We start from the raw sequence: 20989 nt of genomic DNA on the forward strand, positions 1-20989 counted from the left end.
TAGGCTAAACAGGCCGAACTCCGTTAACAATTTTCGGGTGTTTTTTTTCCTCTTTATCTCTTTTATTATTCCGCTTTATTTATTCAATATTATTTGTCGGGTAGCTTTGTTAGGGTTTTGTTTTAGTGGGAAAATTATCCGTTTTTCCCAACATTTAAATTGTGTTGTTGTTATAAATTGTTAAAAAAATATAATTTGTTAAAAAAAATTATAATTGAAATTTTTATGTTTAATTGTAAAGTATCTATATTTAATTGTAAAGTATGAAAATTTGAACCATTGTTATTTCTACATACGTTCAAGTAGACATTGTCTAGTAGGAGAAGTTAATACTGTACTCGTACCGTTCGCACAATTGAGTCTCAGTTCTGATCATTATGCCGATCAACACCACAAAGCCAATTACGTTTAAGCAGAGTTAGTGAGGTTAATCACTAATAAAGAATTAGGTAATACACTTTTAAAATTGACCTGATTCTCTAATCTGATCCAATAAAAAAGGACTATCAAAATAATATAAATAGAACGGATTCTAAGAATTAGGTACGTCATTATACAGTACTTAGAATACCAAGTGTCGAATGCTAAATCTGACTTGAGCGTCGGAGTGCTTTCTGCAGGTACCATATGAGTCTGGACTACCTGAAGACCAAGGAGTGGAGCGAGCAAAGGAGAATGAGGTTGTTTGGAAAGGAACATAAGTGCAAACCGATCAACTGACCAAGGAAGTAAAGGAGCAACTTCACAACCCCGTTTGAGAACAATTGGTGTCCACTGTGGGGTCCGGAGAATTTGTGTGAAGAAGAAAGTAGATGGTATCAATCTGAAGCATGACTAGTGAAAGGATGTTTGAAGTTTAGCAAATGACATTGTTTATATCTCTGTAGAGAGAGATGGCTGAGATGAAAAGAAGGAATTAGAAGATCACTCGGAAGAATGAGGATGAGATCCTAGCTCTCCGAAAGGAGAATGAAGAGAAAAGAAGGAAGCTCGAGGAGGGGGACCCCGTCTGTTGGACTGACCAATCTTGTCCGTAGGTCCTTCACCACCCCCACTGGCCCCAAGACCGTTGAGGAGTCGAAGGACAAAGTTCACATCCAAGAGGTCGACGGTGAGTCCTACCCGAACAAGTCGGCCCCTACGACCGATACCCTTGACTTGGTCCGCCAACACCCTTTTACCGATTCCATAATCAGAGTACCACTGTTAGACAACTGGAAAGGCTTCAACAGAGATCGTTATGATGACACTACCGATCTAGACGAGCACATGGACACATATACTACACACATGAGCCTTTATACCTCAGATGACGCGATCATGTGTAGGGTATTCCCCACATCGCTGATGAGAGGAGTTTGAGTTGGTTCACAAAACTCCCTCCCAACTGTTGATAGTTTCACGACGTTGATGTCCAAATTTGAGACACAATTCGCAACCAGTCGACTGCACCACCTTACCTTTATCGCCCTGGTTGGTATCCGCCAAGAGAAGGTAGAGCCCCTGAGAAAGTTCATCAACAGGTCCGAAAAAAGTAGCTATGAGCATTTGGAACCTGAGTCTGAATCTAAATTAGAAAAGAAATTAATTTAATAAAAAAATTATTCAAATTTATATATAAAAATTTATATTTTATTAACTTTAAAAAAATATTTTTTATGCAAACTATCCAATTATGTAGAATTAACATTCGACACTAATTAGCATCCATTTCTTCTACCAATTTTAATCCATTTTTTTATTAAATAATCTCCTATAAAATCATTTTTTTTAGTACAAATTGACACTGTTTACAATTTATCATCTGCTGCTTTCCTTTTATGTCTGTATTTGACCGATGCTAAAGACACCATTTTTGTACTTGACATAATTAAAAACTCACTTGCTCAAGGAACAACAAACACATGAAAACTTGTGCTAATAAAAAGCTTCTTCCACAATAGTTTGTTGTAGGTGAATTGGTGTCGGTAAAGTTACAACGTAACGTTCTAGAAATATTTGTGGTAGTGAAGAAGAATCAAAAGTTAGGACTCAAATATTTTTTGGTCATTTCCCTATTATTCAACGCATGGGGTCAAATGTTTACAAACTACTTTTACCTACATCAAAAATTCATTCGGTTTTTCACGTATCACTTCCAAATAAGTTTTAATTTATTTAATCTGACAAAAAAATAAAAATAAAATAAAATAAGGAACCTTATTTGTAAACTAATGGATTTGTCTCTCTTCAACCAAGCAAAGTTCTAAACCATGGAGCCAGGATCCAATGCAAAATTTTATTCAATTCAGGTTGAGTCAGGCATCTGTTTCGGTTAATGATGTTTGGGGAGCAATTTGGGTTGGAATTGTGAGTGAAATTTGGAAGCATAGGAACTCGGTCGTCTTTAATGGAGGAGTGGCAAATGCGTTAGAAGTTTTTGCCTCAGCACAAGTAAAGGTGTGGTCTTGGATTGCTGCAAAGTCCCGCGAAGTTTATTTTTCCTATCCCTGTTGGGTTCTGGATCCTTTGGCCTGTATACGGCTGATTCGGTAAAGCTAGTTAGCACTAGGTTTGGTTGGTCTTTTGACCGGCGGTTTTGGGTGTCGAGTTAGGAGTTAAATTGTATGTGTGTTTGTAAAAGGGTTGGACCACCCCTGAAATGGTTCTCATTTATTGATTTTTTATTGCTGATAAAAAAAAGCTCAGATTTTAATTTATAGATTCAACTCAAGCTGCATGGGAAGACACCAATGTTATCATAGACTGTAACATTGATTTCAATTATAACATTTTTTTTATTTTATGAAACTCATAATCTTACTCTTACATAATACAACACAAAAAATTATTTCCATTTTACGTCTATCAAAGTCAATTTTAAATTTATTGAAAATCTTTACCTCCTATATTATTTATATACCTAGTAAAATAGTGTTGGATATAAGAAGTTTAGTTTAAAAATCTCACATGTGTTACATATAAAACTTAAATTATATATAATTAAAATACTTTGAGTATGATTTAAGAGAGTAACTTTATTAAACATTCTCGTACTCTCCTGTCATAAAAAAAAAACTCATATATATAAACATCACAAGATATATAATAATATTCTTTATAAAACTATTTTTTATGAGCCAGTTATTTTAACGAATAAAAAAATATGTTCCTCACTGTTGTGTCGGTGAGATCATTATTATATTATACGAAAATTGAAAAACTTAAGCAGCTCTATTTTAGAACATATATTACTTGTTAAAGACAAACGCGTAATTCCAAGTTGATTTTCTTTTCAAATAAATTAAGATATAATTCCTATTTGTATTTTGTGTTGTAGTAACAAAACCACTTCAAATAAACGAAGAGACACAACCCTATGCAAAACCAGATTCTTAATTCTTATATAAATATAAACAACCTCTTCTTTCATAATTTGTCTCCTCTGCATTAAATATTATATATATATATATATAGGATTATTCTCCACTTGCAACCAAAACCACTTATAAATGCAACTTCTTCCACCAACTTGTGCCACCTTATATTTCTAAGTTCTAAAGTCATTAATTAATTTAAAATATGGTGTGTGTGTGTGAAAAAGAAAATTAAAAGTAGCAACTAGCTAGCTACAATAGCATCAATTTTATGCAAATTTGTGTCATGTACTTTTATGATTAAACTTTTGTACTCTTCCAGCTAAAGTAGAAAGCCTCCTCATCATTCACTTAAAACTCGAATTCCATTTACATCAAAACACAGAGGCACAGGAGCAGAAGATTGAACAGAAAAAATATATATATTAATTAATTCTTCTTGATGCTGACACCCTTTCCTTTCCTTCTAAAGCAGCTCAAAGAAATCCATTTGTCAGGTTTCAATTACATCATGTTTCAGAAATTCGAGAACTGATTCTGAGAAGGTTGAACCATTTGCAATTCCGTTGTTGTTTGGCATGAGTTATCATCACTCATCAAGCTCCTGTTCAACCAAATCACAAGGGTCTGTCACTTTTTTTCACTTCTTTTTTGAAATGATTTAACCTATATTATCAATGCTGCATATACAGTTCCATAGTTCTCTCTCTCTCTCTCTCTCTCTCTCTCTCTCTCTCTCTATATATATATATATATATATATATAGTGTTGAAACTTGAAAGCAAGAGAAATCAACAGAGTGTGTAAATCTTACTCTCGTGGTCTTGATGCCCAAAGAGAACTTAGGGCTCTTAGACGGCCATAATACTCTCCAATCACAACAAAACATCTTGCTGCTTGTCGAACTGTCAGTAATCGACATAACTGGTGAAGGGTTTGTTGTCTCAAATTATCAGCCTTCAATTCATATAAACACCAATTTTTTATTAAATAATTGGGTGAGAATTGAAACAATATCAAGTCAGAAAAAAATTAAGTGTGGTGGTAAATCAATTCATTAATTAATCAATTATATATTTGATCATTTTTATAGTATAATCAAACCCCAACTACCCCATGAGATGGGCCCTAGCTAAAACTGGACAACACCACTTTGTTTTCAAAGGGTATGTATGAGCTTGTCTTATCCATGAACTAATTAGACTTATTCTAATTAATACACCTATAAAATAGTGTATTCTCATTTTGTTTTATGACACTGGAATTTAATCTAATCAATTAGGAATCACTTGTCAATTTGCTTTTTAAAATACTCATGATTATAAGTCTACCTAGGGTTTATGTATAAACATCAACCCGTCACTGTCCATAACCAACTTCTGATTGAAACATCTTGAGATGAAAAAACTACATCAAATCAAACATTTTGTGAACATGGATGCACCTTAATTAAATATTAGTAGCAAAATGATCAAGTTATAAACTAAAATACCGAAAACCATTTTGTATTGATAAATACGTGTCTAATTAACATGGAGTGGGTGTTCTAAGTCAAACCAATTATTTATGGGAAATTATTAAGTTATTTAATCATATTGAAATAAGTTGTAAATAGGATTCATTGTAGCTTGAGACAATAGAGTCTACCTTTCCATGATGCTTATCAAAGAACTTGGTAGTGTCTATAATTATAATTTGACAATTATTACTCATAAAATAAAGGGTATATTTCAAGCTTTTGATTCTTTGACTTTCTGCATATTTTACAAGTATAAGAAAAGGTAAAAAGGAGTAAATTACTGGCATGTTAAATCAAGTTGAAGTGAGAAGAGGGTGTGACCTAAGATACATGCTCAAGTTTTCTTTTATATATGACGAGGAAGCATTGCGGCGCAAAACATGCAAAGAGAGGATGAATAATGAATGAGCAAAAGAAACACAATGAATTAGACAGTAACATTTCATCAACTACTGCTAAAACCACTTCATATAGACATCATTATTATCTGAAACGTGTCATGGATTAATGAGATGTGATCCTTAGAAATGTTTCAACTCATCTGCAACAACAACAAAACAATGAACCTTCCAATAATTTCAAACACGCCAAGTTTTTCTTAAACCAGTTGCTGTTTGAAAGCTAGAAATCCAGGGATGAACAAGTCACCTATGAATTCAAATTTAACTTTGACATGAGTGTACGAACAAGTCACTCTCTCTCTCTCTCACACACACACAGTCAAATGGAAATTTTTTGCATACAAATAACTTTGACACAGATGTCACCTGAAGCTTTACGTCAACCTCCCCACCAAATTGAGTGCATAAAAATTAAAGCATTACTTTAACACTAAGACATAAGAAAAATATAGCCCTAGCTATATATAAGATAATGTGATCGATCAATCAATTCAATAATATGACATCTTTGCTTAAAAAGTTACCCCCTCCCCTTTTTTGTATACTATTTACTAGATTTTTTTTTTTCAGAAAAGAACACTATCAATTAATCAATAAGATAACTCATTATAGTGATTTACTCATATAATCTTTCTATATATATATATATGTATATATATAATACTGCTTTACCTGGCCAACAAATCCTTCAAGGTTGGCAAGCTTGGCCATGGCCGCCACCATCTGTTGCACGCCGTCGGCGAGGGAGCCACCGGCGATGGTGTCGACGAGAGACTGCTGAAGCTGTTCAAGACCTTGAGTGAGAGCCTCTTCTGCTTGCAATGAAGAATGGCGGAGCCCACATATGCCCATGAATTGCTGCTCAGCTAGGGGCTCCAACTGTTGCATCAACATCTGACCAAAATAACACACATAACTTCATTCATTTATTCTTTTTTTAATCACATAAACTAAATTATACGTAAAAAAGAAAATAGGGTTATTTTGTTAAGAAAAACAAAACTTGTATGAGAAACAGTTCTTATACTACATCATTATTATTATTATTAATGAACTCTCTCAACTGTGTTCATGTTCAAAAAATGAACAGATGTATTAACTGATATATATATATATATATAACTAAATTTATCATAACATTGATTGAGAAAGATGATGTTAAGGGGAAAAAAAGTGCATAGATAATAATACATACTGTGATGAGTTCTGATGGTCTAAAACCACCTATCCAGAGGAAGCATCTCTCAGCTGGTGAAGTCCACATGCCATTGATAAGATGAAACACATCTGTTTTAGCAGCCACCCCCTTCAGCCTGAAAACCTCATCATAATGAGACAGATATCCATCCACAATCACTCTTAGCTCGCCGTCTGAGAGCGGCGCCTGCAGTCCGGTCCGGAGCTCCGCCATGTGCCGGTGGTCATCTTCTAACCATCTTGCATACTCCATGTCAAACATTGCAGCTCCTACAAGACCTCAATTTGTAAAGCTCCATTTTCTTACATCAATAATATATAGCTGCTATATATATATATATATATATATATATATATATATATATATATATATATATATATATATATATGTTGCTACTCTTTTTGGTATGGAGTATAGTCTTGTTAAAAGTTAGAAACTGGTAATAACTGACTAAGTACTTATAACAAATTATTTTTCATATGATACTGATTTTATATATGAAATGTAAGAAATGATTATACTTTTGTATTAAAATGTAGGTTGTCTCGTGAGTGGTGCAAATATGGTTTGTAATGAAACAGACATAGCAGATTCATCTTCTGAATAAAAGAAAATATATAAATGGATTAATCATCATCCTTGCATTATCTAAGGAGGTATTATCATTGTATGTTCAGAACTTTTTTTTTGTCTGAAGATCATGCTCTTTTACTAAAAGTGGAAAAAGCAGTTATCATGGATCAATAATTCGCTGAAAAGTTAAAATAAGCTTTATCTGCATGTTTAGAAAGAAAGGATCACACAGTTTTTAATATGTTAGCACGTAAGACCTTTTTAGAATAATGATCCACTGTTTTTATTTTATAATTTTATAATGAGAATTCAAACGCGAATTAGGCCACAGATTTTGGTCAAACTCTGAGACTTGTCCACCTGATTCTAGATTTTGAAAGTCCATTTCAAAATCAAAATTTGACTTTTGATTTTGGCTTCAAGGGACTAAAAATGAAGTTACGTGTAAATAACAGCAATTGCTCCCTACTGAGTCTCTTAATTCTTTGTTTCATGTTCTTCTTTCCAAACTGTAAAAGCTGTTCAAAAGATCAGACCAACAAAATCTTTGAGGTACTCATTATACCAGTTTTTCCATAATGCACCAGAAAATTATGACGTAAAACCCACTTCTATCTTTGATCTTAGAAAATGAAATTACATTTAAGAAACAAACAAAAGGAACAAAACTCACCAGAACTTATACTTCCACCAGCACCACCACAACCCATAAACACTCCCTAATAACACAAATAATAATCATCAGAAGAAGTCAATAAATAATTAAAAAAATTATGCAATATTGTGAGTGTAATGAGAGAGAAAAGAAGAACCTGAGAGCGAGCCCTTTGAAGGTCTTGTTCAAGATGTGTGAGCTTTAATCTACTTGACTCTAGTTGCTGCACATAAGCCTATTGCAATAGAACAGCACATTTACGCAATGTGTCTGAGGTTATATTTTTTTTACTATAATATACGATATTTTTTCTATTTTTATCAATTGATGGGACACACCTTTTTCCTGAGACGGCTTTTCCTTGCAGCTTCTCTGTTTTGAGCTAAACGTCTCAGTGTCTGAATCCAAAGCAAAAATGAAAATCTTGACACAAATCCCATGTGAAAAATCCAAAAAAATAACCAACCTTGGAATATAATATATATATATATAAATATATATTAATATTATATATAGATGTGTGTGTGATTGTGTCATATTCAAAACCTTTGCATCAAGTGGCTTCTCTGATGTGGAACCAGCAGCTCCTTTCCTCTGAATAAAAAGAACCCCAAAAGAAAAAGAATTAAGGGATTTGAAAGGTGAGAAATATATAGAAAGATGAACTTAAAGGGACTTAAAAACCAGAAAAATTGTAGATTTCTAGCAAAAGCAACTAAATAAGTCAGGAAGGAAAATGAAGAAAATTGGTCAACGTTACTCAAATTCATCCTAGCTTTGAGGTTGGCTAAAGCAAAGCTGAAAGAGATGCCATGCTTTAAAACATGAACGCAAAGATAAAATAAATGAATGTGATTTGCTCACAGAATGTTTGGGAGGCATTTCTGAATGAAAAGGCCCTTTATTAGGCAATTTCTCTTGTGGTGGTGTGCTATCAATATGATAAGGGTAGAAAAAAGCATCTTTATCTGCCATTGTGTTGGTGTATAGTGTGGTTTTGATTTAGATTTCTAACACTACAATTAAATTGGGAGAAAGCACAAGTTTTTTAAAAGGAGGACTAGTGAAGTGGGAGTGGGTCACTGTTAAAAAGAGAAACATTGATTGATAAGTACTGAAAAGATTCTCAATTTGTTTTTTTGTTTGTCACGTTCATCTTTCCCTCTCTCTCTCTCTCACTTTCATGTCAGACATTCATCAGAAAATCGTTCAGGAATCAGAGAAACTCTGTGTCTCTTTGATTTTCTGAGGGCTGTTGGGATCTGTGCTGAGAAGATGTGCACAAAGAGGGAAAGAGAAAGACCAACCAACACAGTAATAATAATTGCCTTTAAAGAGGTCAACTTTTCCAGTGTTTTGGGGACATCGAAAGAGAGAAACTGAGAGATTAACAGTGGCAACAATAGTTATTTTAAGAACCTTTTCTTGTGGTGATTTGGCTGCTGATTGAGTCTGTGATGTGCCTGCTCTTGAGGCATCAGCTGCTGTCTCCTGTTGTTGTTGAAGCTGATCAAAAGCCTGTTGATGATCTGAAGAAGATGCTTTTATGCTTATGGGAGATTCTGTTTCAAATTGGAGCTCAGTTTTGCTTGAAAGAGTGTTCACTCCTGATCCTGAATCAGTGCTTTCCCCTCCTGACTTTGAACCTCCCTGTGTAAATCCACCATAAATTTTGATTCAAATGTTCAAGACCAACAATATAGTAATCCATTTCTTTGTTTCATTGGCTAGTACTTAATTAACCAAATTGTGAAAGATTATTTAGACTTTTGAAAATGAAGATTTGAATTGAGCCATATCCTACTCAAATTTTTTAAAAAAAATGAAAAGGTTGGGATATTGTTGAATTTGTGTTAGTTGTAAACATCTCTGGATATGGATTGGTCAAAGATGGAGAAGTGAGAGAGAGTAGTACTCTTGGGGTTTGCTGGAATCTCATTGGCCATGAAGGGAACATTTCCAGTGTGGCTGAAGGCCTGCCTGTGAATAAAGCTGCTACAATCACAAAAGAAAAATCTCAGAGGATCACCAAAAATAAAGGCTTTATGAGCATCAATCATATGAAAAGGTGGAGGAACCTAATCCTCCTTTTCAATGGTCATGGAGTCAGAACATCATGCAAGTTTCAAAGATTATGCCATCCAAGTTTATTATCATTTTGGTATGGGAAATGGTACCCCCCCACTCAGCTCTTTATACATATTCAAACCTCCTTCCTCCTCCCACTTCTTTCCTCTCTATGCTCACATCCATGACCATCAAAAGGAGAACCATGGAAAGAAAAACAATGAAACATACATGATTTGGCTTCATCACTTCTTATCTTAATTCCTGACAGAGCAAAAGCCTCTTCCAGCTCTCCAAAATCAAAAGCAGACCCTTGATTCCTAAAAAACAAAGGGTAAAAGAAATAGAAATTAAAACAAGGCATATATATAAAAATGAAGAAACACCATATGTCTGAGAAAATCTTCCAAGGGACATGGTGCTGAGATGGAGAAATAATCTAATGAATACATTAGCCCTGATGCTGAGGTATTAATCCCATGAAGAACTCCATAAGGGACATGGTGACTTGAAGGTCCTGACTCAGACAGACCCGTTTCTCCAACTCTTTGGCCCGCCATGCAAAGCTACTTAGACCATTCTCACCTTCTCTGAAGCTGAAACTGAAAGGCTCTCATTCAGTAGAAATAAACTCAATTCACAAGAACAAAACTTGGTAGCCAAAGCCGATGAATATAAAAATTGTGTGCATGTGTCCATATAATATATATATTATACACAAATATAGAGAATTGTGTGTATGAAAACCAGGTAGTCTTATGACTTTAAATTACCTCTGCTTTGTTTGGAATTCAATGGACAAAAAGAATACTATATGGAGAAGTTCACACAGTAAAGAAAGATCAAAGCTTTGTTGTCAAAGTAAAATATATAAGTTGCCAGAAGAAGAGGGTCCAGTCTTTTTCTCATGTATGCTCATCCTTGCAACATTTTATCTTTCATGGGGTGTCTCTGTCTTTCTTTTCTCCTTCTCTAGGAAGAAACCTGATTGATAAGTGTGTTTGGCTTGCTTTATCACTGTCCCTAGTTGTAAATACTTCGATTCAGTAACTCATCATGTGGTAGTGTGGTACCACAAAACTTTGTCCAAGCAATTCACCAACCTTGTGAGTTGTGTCAGTCTCTCTAAGCTTGTGGAGTTTCAAAGTCTCATAAAATAGGTCATAAAAGTTAGAATTGTATTCTTTAATCAAATTCATGTTTCACTTTCAGGTGTAAAACAAATTATTAAAAATTTGAGTAAATTAAGGAAGTAAAACTCTTATTTTGATTGAAAAATAACACAAGGATATTGTTTTTAAAGAAACCATTTTGCTTAGTATTTCTAATGCGTTTTCAAAACATTTTCAATCTATTCCTTTTAGATATTGATAAAAATATAAGGAATATGTATGTGTTGTTTTACTTTTAAATGAACCATTTTGATCGAATGTACCCTTGTACCAAACATGCATTTACTACATTGCATATGCAAGATCTAAATTCAAAATCACTTTTATTGGAATAACTTTTTCTTCCTTTTTATTCATGCTTTTAGTTCTAAAAGAAAAATTAGATAACTATCTTTGGTATTTGGTCTGAATGAAAATACAAGAATGATAGAAATGAGTGGAAGAAAATTATTTGATATGAAAAAGAAACGGAAAATTATAAAAAAAAGAGGTTATTTTTTGTTAGGGTGAAGGAATGAATTATTCTAAATTTATCATGAAAAATATATAATATTATATATGTGATGTCATATATATGTTATATATATGTGTGTGTTTTTTTATATATTTTGTACAAGAATTAGAACATCTTTAAAATACTTTTTTTTTTATATAAACAACAACTAATTATATATGTAGACGATGTGTAAAGTTATTGAACTTCACCATTTAAAGGTATGATATAAAGCAAATCAAATAAAAAAAGTGTAAAGTCACGTTGTTTGGATAAAGAAAAAATAAGTAAACTTGAATAAAAAAATTAAAATAAACATAATTAATGTGACCGAAAAAAAATACAATAAAGTGAATCAATTAAAGCATTAGTAAAGTTGTCATTTCTATCCTTAAATTTGTTTTTTTAAATTTCAACTAAGTCTTGTATTGTACATAAATTATATGCAAAGAGTTTACTTTCTTCCCATCTTTTAATTTCTTATTCTCATATATTTAATAGTTATAACTTGAAGGTATGTTGACCTCTTGCAAATCAATCGACAATCTAAATAATTGAGTAATTGTTTTTTCGTATTGAAATTTCAAATGTTAAAATAACAACTCTTTCATGAAAAAAAATAATAATAATTATCTATCCTAATTTTTAATTCTGCTAGCCCAACCCAGAAGAAAATAAATGATTTTTTTATGTTCTTGGCTGCATAATTAGATGGATATGTCTCTTCTCTCATCTCTCACCTTCTCTTCTTTCACCTTTTCATCTTTATTTTACATTTTCAAGATAATGATTCACATAATAAATATAATGCTAAAATGACTAAAATAATTACTAATAAATTTAATATGAAATCATTTTTCAAAACCAGACAAATATTTTTTTTTCATTTGATTTGTTATGAAAGAAATAAGTTGTGCAGGAAGAGTGAGTCCTACTCCACTCTCTCTCTGTCTTCTCTAACCGACTGTGTTATCTTATTGGTTCTGTGGTGGGGGCTTCCACAGGCCCTCATGTACTTCATCAGATAAAGTCATGCATTCATTTATGGAGGAACACAACATATGAGTTCTACTACACCAAGATGAGACAAGTTTTTCTTTCTTTTTTTCCCTTTTCCTTTTCTTGTTAAAGATGGCAAAAGAGAAAGATCTAAAACTAAAGCTCATTTTCTTCACCCTTTTATAACCAATTTCACTTCTTTTTTGCAACAACCAAGAGCCATAACAAAGTCACTTCTTTTTACACATCACACCCTAAACTTGTGCTCATGCCATTTCAACCAAAACCATTAGAATAATATTCCACAACCACACCCACTTTCTCTATTTAATCCCACCTCTGAGATGGATTTGTTTGGTATTTTCCCCTTCGTTCATAGGTCAACATCCATTCCCTGTCACCACCTAAAACTATGCCATCTTAAGATTCTTTTCCACTCATACACATACATGTCTGCAAACCAATATGGTACACAGTACAATCATGAAATCAGTTCCAACTTATTTTCATTTTCTGTCTTCATTACTCTCATAAATCCATACTTATATATCTATAATCTGCAATATGTGTTTTTCTTCTGTCTCTCAAACACTATCTTAAGCATCATATTTCATCAGTTTCAGCAGTATTCACAAATAAATATATGATGATGATAACCCTATTGAAAATCACATCTGTCATAACTTCTGTTTGATTCACTGCACAGAACTTTGCATTGAAAAAATGCTATGAAAATGTGTGTGCTGATTAAGATGAGACAGAAAAAGAAGGATGAGGGAGACATCTATGCAAATTACCCGATGAACCCTCTAAAGTGGTGAAATCAAATATTAAATATATATCTTTGTGCTCATCTAATAACACCTTTTATAGCTTCTCACCAATTATTCCCTCATGATTGGTCATTATAAAGGTGGTGATTTGGCTGAAAATACAAATTCTCTAACACAAACTCTATGAAAGATTAGGTCAATTTATATTTTTAAGTATGTATGTACCTTTGTTCCCAATATACCTTACAACCAACCACCAATGTTGATCACATGCAAATGTTTGATTGTTCCATAAATGGAGCATTTATTAGCTTGAGCCGTAATTCTTTGAGAGAGGTAACTGGTGTTGATTCTAGAAGAGTTAATTATTCATTTGTTGATTGTGGTGTGCTATATATTATTATGCTAAGTCATTTATTACTTGTGGTCTAAGCAAGTAAGTAAAGGAACATACATTGGTGTTTCTTTTGCTGATAACTTTCTCTTTTTTGCTTCTGGCTTTGGTAGAGTGACTATTTGCATTGATATTGACATTGAGCAGTGTGTGTGAGCCTTTGGAAGAGCAAATAGAGATGGAGTGTGTGGGAATTAGCAGTCATGAGATGGACCCATCGAGAAGACAATCAGAATCTTGAAATGACCCCCCAATTTTTCCAATAATTTATATCTTCTTTAAATGAACAAAACATCTATCAGTTATTATTACTAGGATACTATACAAAAATTACTAAATAACAATACATACCAATCAAATTTAAAAACAACAAAATTACTCATTATATTTTATAGACTAAAAAATTGTTGGTATCTGAAATTGTTTATATTATTAATAGAAAATTAGAATATGATTTTTAAATTGGTATCTAAATTAACTAGAAGGTTTTAACTACTAATATCTTACATTCTAAAATAGTCTTTTAAACTAGAATATAAGAAGTTAGTAGTTAAAACATTGGTAGTTAATGGTTAGATATCATTTTAAAAACTATTTTATAATTTTTTATTAATAATAATAAAAACTAAGTTAGATATCAATAATTTTTTTAGTTTATAAAGTGATCTTTAATTTAATCAATATAGTAACTAATTATTTTGGTCTCTAAAATTAGTCTTTATGCAATGATTTTGTTTCGTAGTGTAAAAACTAATTTTAGAGACAAAAAATAATTAGTTACTATATTGACTAAATTAGATAATGTTTTAGAAACTAAACAAATTATTGATATCTAAAATAGTTTCTATTATTAATAAATAATTTTTAAATTAACATCTAATTAGCTACTAAAACTTTAGCTACCAATTTTATAATATAAAATAGTTTGTAGTTAATTAGATACCAATATAAAACATAATTTATAAATTTTATTAATTTATAAATTTATAAAATTTTATTATAATAGAAACTGCTTTACATACAATTTTTTTAGTTTCTAAAATATATTTAATTTAGTTAATGCAGTAACAAATTATTTTTTGTTATTAAAATTAGTTTTCAATTAATTATTTTATTGTAGTGTTAATAATTATAAAGAAAAAAAAAACATTAGTTTTATTGAAATAAGGTTTAAATTCCAAGTACATGAACCATTTGCTTTTGATTTTTTAAAATCTTTTGTTTGATGTTGTCATTTTAAAATTGAAAATTTATTAATTTATAACATTATTAAATACTTATATTACTTGTGTGTTTAAAGAGGCCAGTTTACTATTTAAATATCATAAGTGCAATTTAAAAAAAGTGTTAAAGATTTGTAAATTAAATATTATTTATTAAAATTAAAATTAGATAATAATAATAATTTTTTTTGGAGAAAAAAAATATTTTACTAAAATTGAAGCCTAAAGAATTATATTTTATAAAGATTAAAAATAATAATTACAAATTTGACTAGGAAGAAAAAGAATGAAAACTTTTAGGGACAAAAATAAATATTTTTCTATTTTGTAAAGAATACAAATATATTTAAATTTAAAACTGAATAAATTAAGTTCATGTTTAATTTAAATAGAAGAAACATTAATCCCTATATTATAATTTTAAGTCTTTGTTATCAAATAAAAATATTTAAGATTTCTTTCAAATAAGAACGTACGTTTTCTTTCATTAATTTTTTTTTATGTGTATTCTTTTTTATTTTACTGCTTAAATTTTAATTTCAATTAAAAGTTTTACACACCATATCAATAAACAGACATATAATTTATTTCCTTAATTTTAAAAGTCTTATATCTTTAATTTATTTTTAAACTTGAATATGTTTTTATTCTATTTAAAATAAGTAAGTTTTGATTTTTATCCTATCAAAAAAACATCTCTATAAAATTTGAAATAATTATTTTTACTCCTTATAAAATTAGAAATTTTAATTTTAATTTCTGTAAAATATTTTTCTTTATTTTTCGTATTTCGAAATTTTGAAATCACTAATTTAGTCTCTAATATTTATTTTAGAATATATAACATATATTTTACTTGTTTTAAAAATTTATGAGTTTTACTTACTAATATTGATAGATATTATTTAAGATCGTTTCTTAACTTTTTGTCCAACGCATAAACAGATAATGAATGTCATGCAATAGAGGGACTCCGAAAACAATTATTTTAAAATTTTAAAAATACTAAAAATAAAGAAAACAAATTACAGTAACCAAAATCTAAAACAAGTTCATTTTGTATGGACTTAAAATTGTAAGTCTTTATTTATATTTAGTTATAATTTTTCCATTTCCTTTAATTATTTGATTTTTTAAAAAATAGTTCCTATATAATTGTAATTTATTTTCAAAGTTCAAAACAATATTAATTATTTTTTGTCAATTATACATTTATTTTTCTTCTAATATTTAATTATAAATGTAAAATATAAAATTTCATAACTCTTTTATTAAAAGAAATAAAATGTATTATATTTTTAATTGTTTCAAAAAGATATTAAATTAAATTTAAAAAATAGAAATTATTAATATCAAAAACATTTATTATTTTGTAATTAAGTTTTATTCATAAAATGATTAAATTTAAAAGTATTATTGCAATACAAAATAAAGGCTTTTATTTTTCTAAGTTTCATTTACTTTGTTGTGATCCCAAATAGTTTGACCCTGTGAAATTGAAGATGAAACTAGATTGCTTTTATCCAATAATAGAAAGCTTAGGCATAAGGGTTGTTAGGTAGATACCATTTATTATTTATTATTTTTGTTCTTAGTTAGGTTATCAATATCTTAATCATTGATTAATGTACCAGAGGTAATCTCCAAGAACAAATATTTATGAAGAGTCTTTGTCCTAAAATAATGAAAACACTACTTATTACAAACTCATCAATAATATTCACATGATATAAAATTATATTTTTTATAATTAAATTATTAGATAATTGATAATTGAGTTATATATTTATTATGTGAATTGATCCAATTTGAAATTTATAAATTGATTGTGCAAGTTAATTCTAATTGGATGTAATACAAGAATTAATACAATTTAATAGTTTAATTTAACCCATAAAAATGTAATTCAGTTAGGTTAGATTGAAAGGGCAAAATTGGAAATTTCAAAAGAAAAAAAATACTAAGGAGTGGGAAGGGGAAAAAAAGGTACGAATAACATGGCCTTTCACTTTCACTCTTCTTCCCCACATTGAGTCTGTCAAGGTTGAGTGCCGGCAAAAAAAGTTTAACACTCTTGGTATTAGAAGTGTTAAATATTTTCCAAAAACTTCATAATTTAAAAAATGTATAAATGTACCCTGAAAATATATTTCTACGACATGTATAAATTCCTAAAAATTAGTTTATGGAATGTATTTAATATATTTTTGAAAATTAATTTAAAGGACATCTACAAATTTCCCAAAAACATATACCTTCTAGGAAATTAGTTTCTGAGAAGGGTGTGTTTGTAAAATTAAGTATAAAATTATGTGAGTTTTCTGAATCAGGAAGGATTGTGACAAGGAGGTTGTTATAAGGCCTTGAAATTTGAGTATTTGTGGGGAATGTTACAAGGCCTAATTTCCAAGAGGCAAATTATTCCTGCATCATACTAATTTGAATTTGCATTTTATTACTTTTCAAAATTATTCTCTATTTTAGATTTAAAAATCTGGAATTCACAAAATACACTTTGAAAATCAAAATCTCATTTAGTAAATCCAAAATGCAAAAAAAAAAAAAAAAAAAACATTTTGAAAACAAAAAATCAGACCACAAAATCTAGAAATGTGTTCCAAAAATCTAAATCTGAAAATATATTCCAGAAAAGGAGTTCCAGAAGTTATTTTTATCCACAATCACCTTTTACAAAAATATTTTTGTCATTTCATTGAAATCGTTGATATGGTACAGAAAGAATTTGCCAAAGAAGCGTACATACAGAGGTATGATTGCAGTAGATTGGACCAAAGGCCTAAGACGAACAAAAATTTAGATTTTCTGCTGAATTCTTAATGTTGTCTTAATAGAGTAGTTTCAAAATACAATTATTTTAATATTTTAAAATACATTAAAAACTTTTTTAATATATCAAAATCGGCGAAAGTGTGGTATGTAATCCTTGACAGACTCAATGGGAGAAGTGTTATATCATTATATGTTTCTGTGCTGAAGTGAGGGTGAAAGTGAAAGTGTTATATGTTTCAGTGCTGAAGTGGTGATAACATGAACCTATAAACTAAGAAGGAAAGCAAGACTAGGTCCAATTCTATGTAATTCTTCAGCCATGTTAGTGTTTTGTGAAAAAGAAAAAGCTTACTGAAAACATCCCAGTATTAAGGACATTACAACCTCCAAAAGCTGTTCTTCTGAAGCTAAATGACCTGTGGATTTAAGTTGATACTTCGGTTATGCTGTAAACTTTCTGATATTTTAATCCAGCCAGTATTTGAAAAGGAATATCGCTTCTTACTCTGACAATCTACATAAAAACATATGTTTTACATCTCTACACAGTAAAAGAGTAGCGTACTGAAACAATATTTTATAGTTTCACATTATCACCACTTCAGCACTATTTGACACCAATTCATCATCTAGTTAAGTAGTTGCCATATTTGTAAACAGTTCTGTATCTCTCCACTCAGTATTTGCAAGGTATGAATGATTATAGTCACTAATTGCTACCTGAGGATTTGCAGAAAATGAGGGCATAAAACCATCAGAAAAAAAAAATGGAAGAACGAGAGCATAGCCACTATAAATACGTCAAACATGTTCCTAATTGCAGCACAGACATACATGTTATATGTGTGTGTGTGTGAATCCTTAAGTGCACAACTTTTAACTTTTTGAATTCAAAGAGTTACCTGCAAATGTGCCAAAACAATCAAACTTAATAGCAAGCATGAGCTATGGGAAGGTATTTAACAAAAATCCTATTCATACTTAAAATGTGGATCTACATGTATGTATCTCCTCATCATCTCAACCATGGATGTAGTGAAACTGGCTAACATCTGGCATTCTTCGTGAGACTTTGCCTCAGAAACAATTCCATGAATGACCAACTTCTTGAGATTGGGACATCGCTTAAGCAGCCCCTCAACCCAATGGGAGAAAAGATCATTGATCACAGTCCAACCAAGCTCCAGGACAACAACATTCTCAAGATAGGAAGAGCCTTGTAAACCGTAGTGAAGAACTCCATCTCTCACATCATAGCTTAGAGATAAATGGCTCAGATAAGGAAAGCAAGTTGCAATTGTTTCCAAATCCACAACCTCTTCCTCGTCATCAAACATCACATCCCAAAGCCGAAGCCTCTTTAAATTCGACGATCTTGAAATCATCTGGTAAAACTTTGGCCATATAATTGTAAAGTTGCTGATATCCACAGTCTCAAGATCCTCAACTGTCTCGCCAATATCAAGATGTATAACACTAACATCATCAATCTTAAAATGCTTCAAGTTCCCTTTGCCAATAAGTTCAAAAAACTCAAGTGCGCAATCTTTCAAGTGCAAGGTCTCAAGTCCATCAGCCTCCAATATAAACTTGTCCAAACTAATTGCTTCTACATACACACTCTTCAGCGTTGAACTACTCAATTCAACAGTCACCTGTGACTCAGACATTGCAATCTCAGGATTGACAAGCTCCAAAGCTTCAATCTTTGGACACGCATATACCAAAAGATTCAGATCCAATGCAGATATACTGACATGACTCAGGGAAAGAGACTTCAAACAAGGGAACCGCTGATAATTAGGCTCAACCCCCACAATGGAATTATGAGCTAGATCTAGTATTTCCAGCTTGTGTCTGCCACATATTTCAAGAATGTTAACATTAGGCATAGTCTTGACATTATAATGCAATTGCCTCAAAGTTTCCCTGGTGTACAAGAGCCATGCAGTAACCGTTGAAGCCAAGAATTCATCCACATCTTCCATCAAAATGGAGAGAGCCTGCAACCCTGAGGTCTGTAAAATGGTTTGTGTGATCAAAATCTCGAGGCGAGTAGTCGTCAAATCTCGATAAATAGGCCAATCTTTGGAGCTGAAAGAGAGGGTATGAAGGTGCTTGCAGCACGCTAGTCGCCATTTCCTGCATGTTGCAGAGGCTATCACCACATCTCGTGCAGCCCTCAAGTGAGACAGAATGTTTCCAATCACTTCAACAGGAAGCTGGTCCATGACGCTTCAATTCCCAACTTGCAAACCCTCCACAACGCTATATCTATCCAACAGCCTTTGTCTTGTGTTTGTGTTGACAACAACCAACCAACACCCAAAGAAGAAACCAAAACCAAAACAAAACTTGTTCAAAAATCCTTCAATTCAATTCAATAGCAATTTTGGAAGAAACCTCAGAAATCAATCCAGAATCTAGAATGCATTTCATCAGATGCAAAATGCCCAACATCTCTCATCAATTTCTCTTCTCTTCTCGCTAGATCAGTTTGCAAACAATCACGAAATTAGGGGAAGTAATAAAGATTTAATCAATCAGGTAAAATGGGATTCGGGGAATTGAATTAAGGATCAGAATTTAAATTAAATAAAGCATAATGATCAAGAACAATAGTAGTAATAACAATAATTGATTGGAAAAGAACAGAAAAGTGTAAAATGGTTGTTTACCTACAAAATAAGGAATTACGAAAGAGGATTATCGTTGATTGCTATTGGGTTAGCCATCGAACCGCACAGAACGAGTCGTGAAATCTCAGAGTGGTATCTTTGAGTTTGATTAGGATTTCCCATGATTTTACTACGCCTTTCAGTTACACGTAATACAATTCTGAAAATTTGTATTAATGTCTACAGTACTTATAAACCCCAAAATTTTATTTCTATTTATTATTTAAAATATTACTCATTATTACTATATATTTATTTATGTCTACATAATTACAATACAACTTTTTAATGTTTTCTTCTACCTTTTTATTGTTTAATTAATGGTGTTTGATATGTTAAACATATGTATTTGATTCTAATGTATTGGTGAAATATTTAATTTAAAATATTTATTAAATTTCTGAAAATTTTAGTATGATTCTAACATAATTTTTTTTAAAAATTAATAATTTTTTAAAAACTCAAATTTATTGTATAAATTTTTATTATATTATAAAAATAAAAAACAAATTATTTTAAATTAATTATGAAAAATATTTTTCTGATAAAAAAAATCTGAAACATACTTAAGTATGTAATTTTTTTATTGTTAATTTATATAATTCATAATTATATAATATATATTATATCTTTGTCTATATTTTAAAAATTATACGTATTTTTATGTTCATGTCTATGTCGTATGAGTGTCCGTGTCT

The 20989-nt window shown here is 30.9% G+C and overlaps 2 protein-coding genes across 7 annotated transcripts; both read right to left on the reverse strand.

The window, feature by feature from the left end:
• Nucleotides 1–3679: 3679 nt before the first annotated feature.
• On the reverse strand, nt 3680–10927 carry LOC137821373 (transcription factor TGA9-like). Of its 5 annotated transcripts, none has more exons than XM_068625957.1 (13): nt 10543–10927; nt 10220–10365; nt 10001–10089; nt 9618–9694; nt 9122–9352; nt 8249–8296; nt 8041–8100; nt 7860–7937; nt 7721–7766; nt 6472–6743; nt 5949–6170; nt 4171–4313; nt 3680–3960 (listed from the first exon to the last, which is right to left on the reverse strand). In XM_068625957.1, exons 2-13 carry the CDS (start codon nt 10327–10329, stop codon nt 3873–3875), a joined length of 1464 nt encoding a protein of 487 aa, XP_068482058.1. In that variant the 5' UTR covers nt 10330–10365; nt 10543–10927; the 3' UTR covers nt 3680–3872. The 5 variants fall into 5 exon arrangements, 4 of the variants coding, with proteins under 4 accessions (XP_068482058.1, XP_068482049.1, XP_068482041.1 ...); XM_068625948.1 differs by having other exon boundaries at nt 10220–10371; XM_068625940.1 differs by having other exon boundaries at nt 9618–9697; nt 10543–10911.
• Nucleotides 10928–18378: 7451 nt separating this feature from the next.
• LOC137829146 (F-box/LRR-repeat protein At1g67190-like) lies at nt 18379–20463 on the reverse strand. 2 transcript variants are annotated; one of them, XM_068635942.1, is made up of 2 exons: nt 20292–20463; nt 18379–20100 (listed from the first exon to the last, which is right to left on the reverse strand). In XM_068635942.1, the coding sequence occupies exon 2, from the start codon at nt 19842–19844 to the stop codon at nt 18585–18587; it is 1260 nt and encodes a 419-aa protein (XP_068492043.1). In that variant the 5' UTR covers nt 19845–20100; nt 20292–20463; the 3' UTR covers nt 18379–18584. The 2 variants fall into 2 exon arrangements, with proteins under 2 accessions (XP_068492043.1, XP_068492049.1); XM_068635948.1 differs by having other exon boundaries at nt 20296–20448.
• Nucleotides 20464–20989: the final 526 nt, after the last annotated feature.

Source organism: Phaseolus vulgaris, chromosome 11 (genome assembly GCF_000499845.2).
Source record: "Phaseolus vulgaris cultivar G19833 chromosome 11, P. vulgaris v2.0, whole genome shotgun sequence".
Classification (NCBI taxonomy): Eukaryota; Viridiplantae; Streptophyta; class Magnoliopsida; order Fabales; family Fabaceae; genus Phaseolus; species Phaseolus vulgaris.

What these genes read in the sequence shown, in the direction of transcription:
- LOC137829146 (XM_068635942.1), bottom strand. Translation starts at nt 19,844, where the DNA reads ATGGACCAGCTTCCTGTTGAAGTGATTGGAAACATTCTGTCTCACTTG.
- LOC137821373 (XM_068625940.1), bottom strand. Translation starts at nt 10,329, where the DNA reads ATGGCGGGCCAAAGAGTTGGAGAAACGGGTCTGTCTGAGTCAGGACCT. An exon ending in GACCATCAGAACTCATCACA is followed by an intron (nt 6,171 to 6,471) that starts GTATGTATTATT and finishes TATTTTGGTCAG; the next exon opens with ATGTTGATGCAACAGTTGGA. An exon ending in TGGGCATCAAGACCACGAGA is followed by an intron (nt 3,961 to 4,170) that starts GTAAGATTTACA and finishes TTGGTTGAACAG; the next exon opens with GAGCTTGATGAGTGATGATA.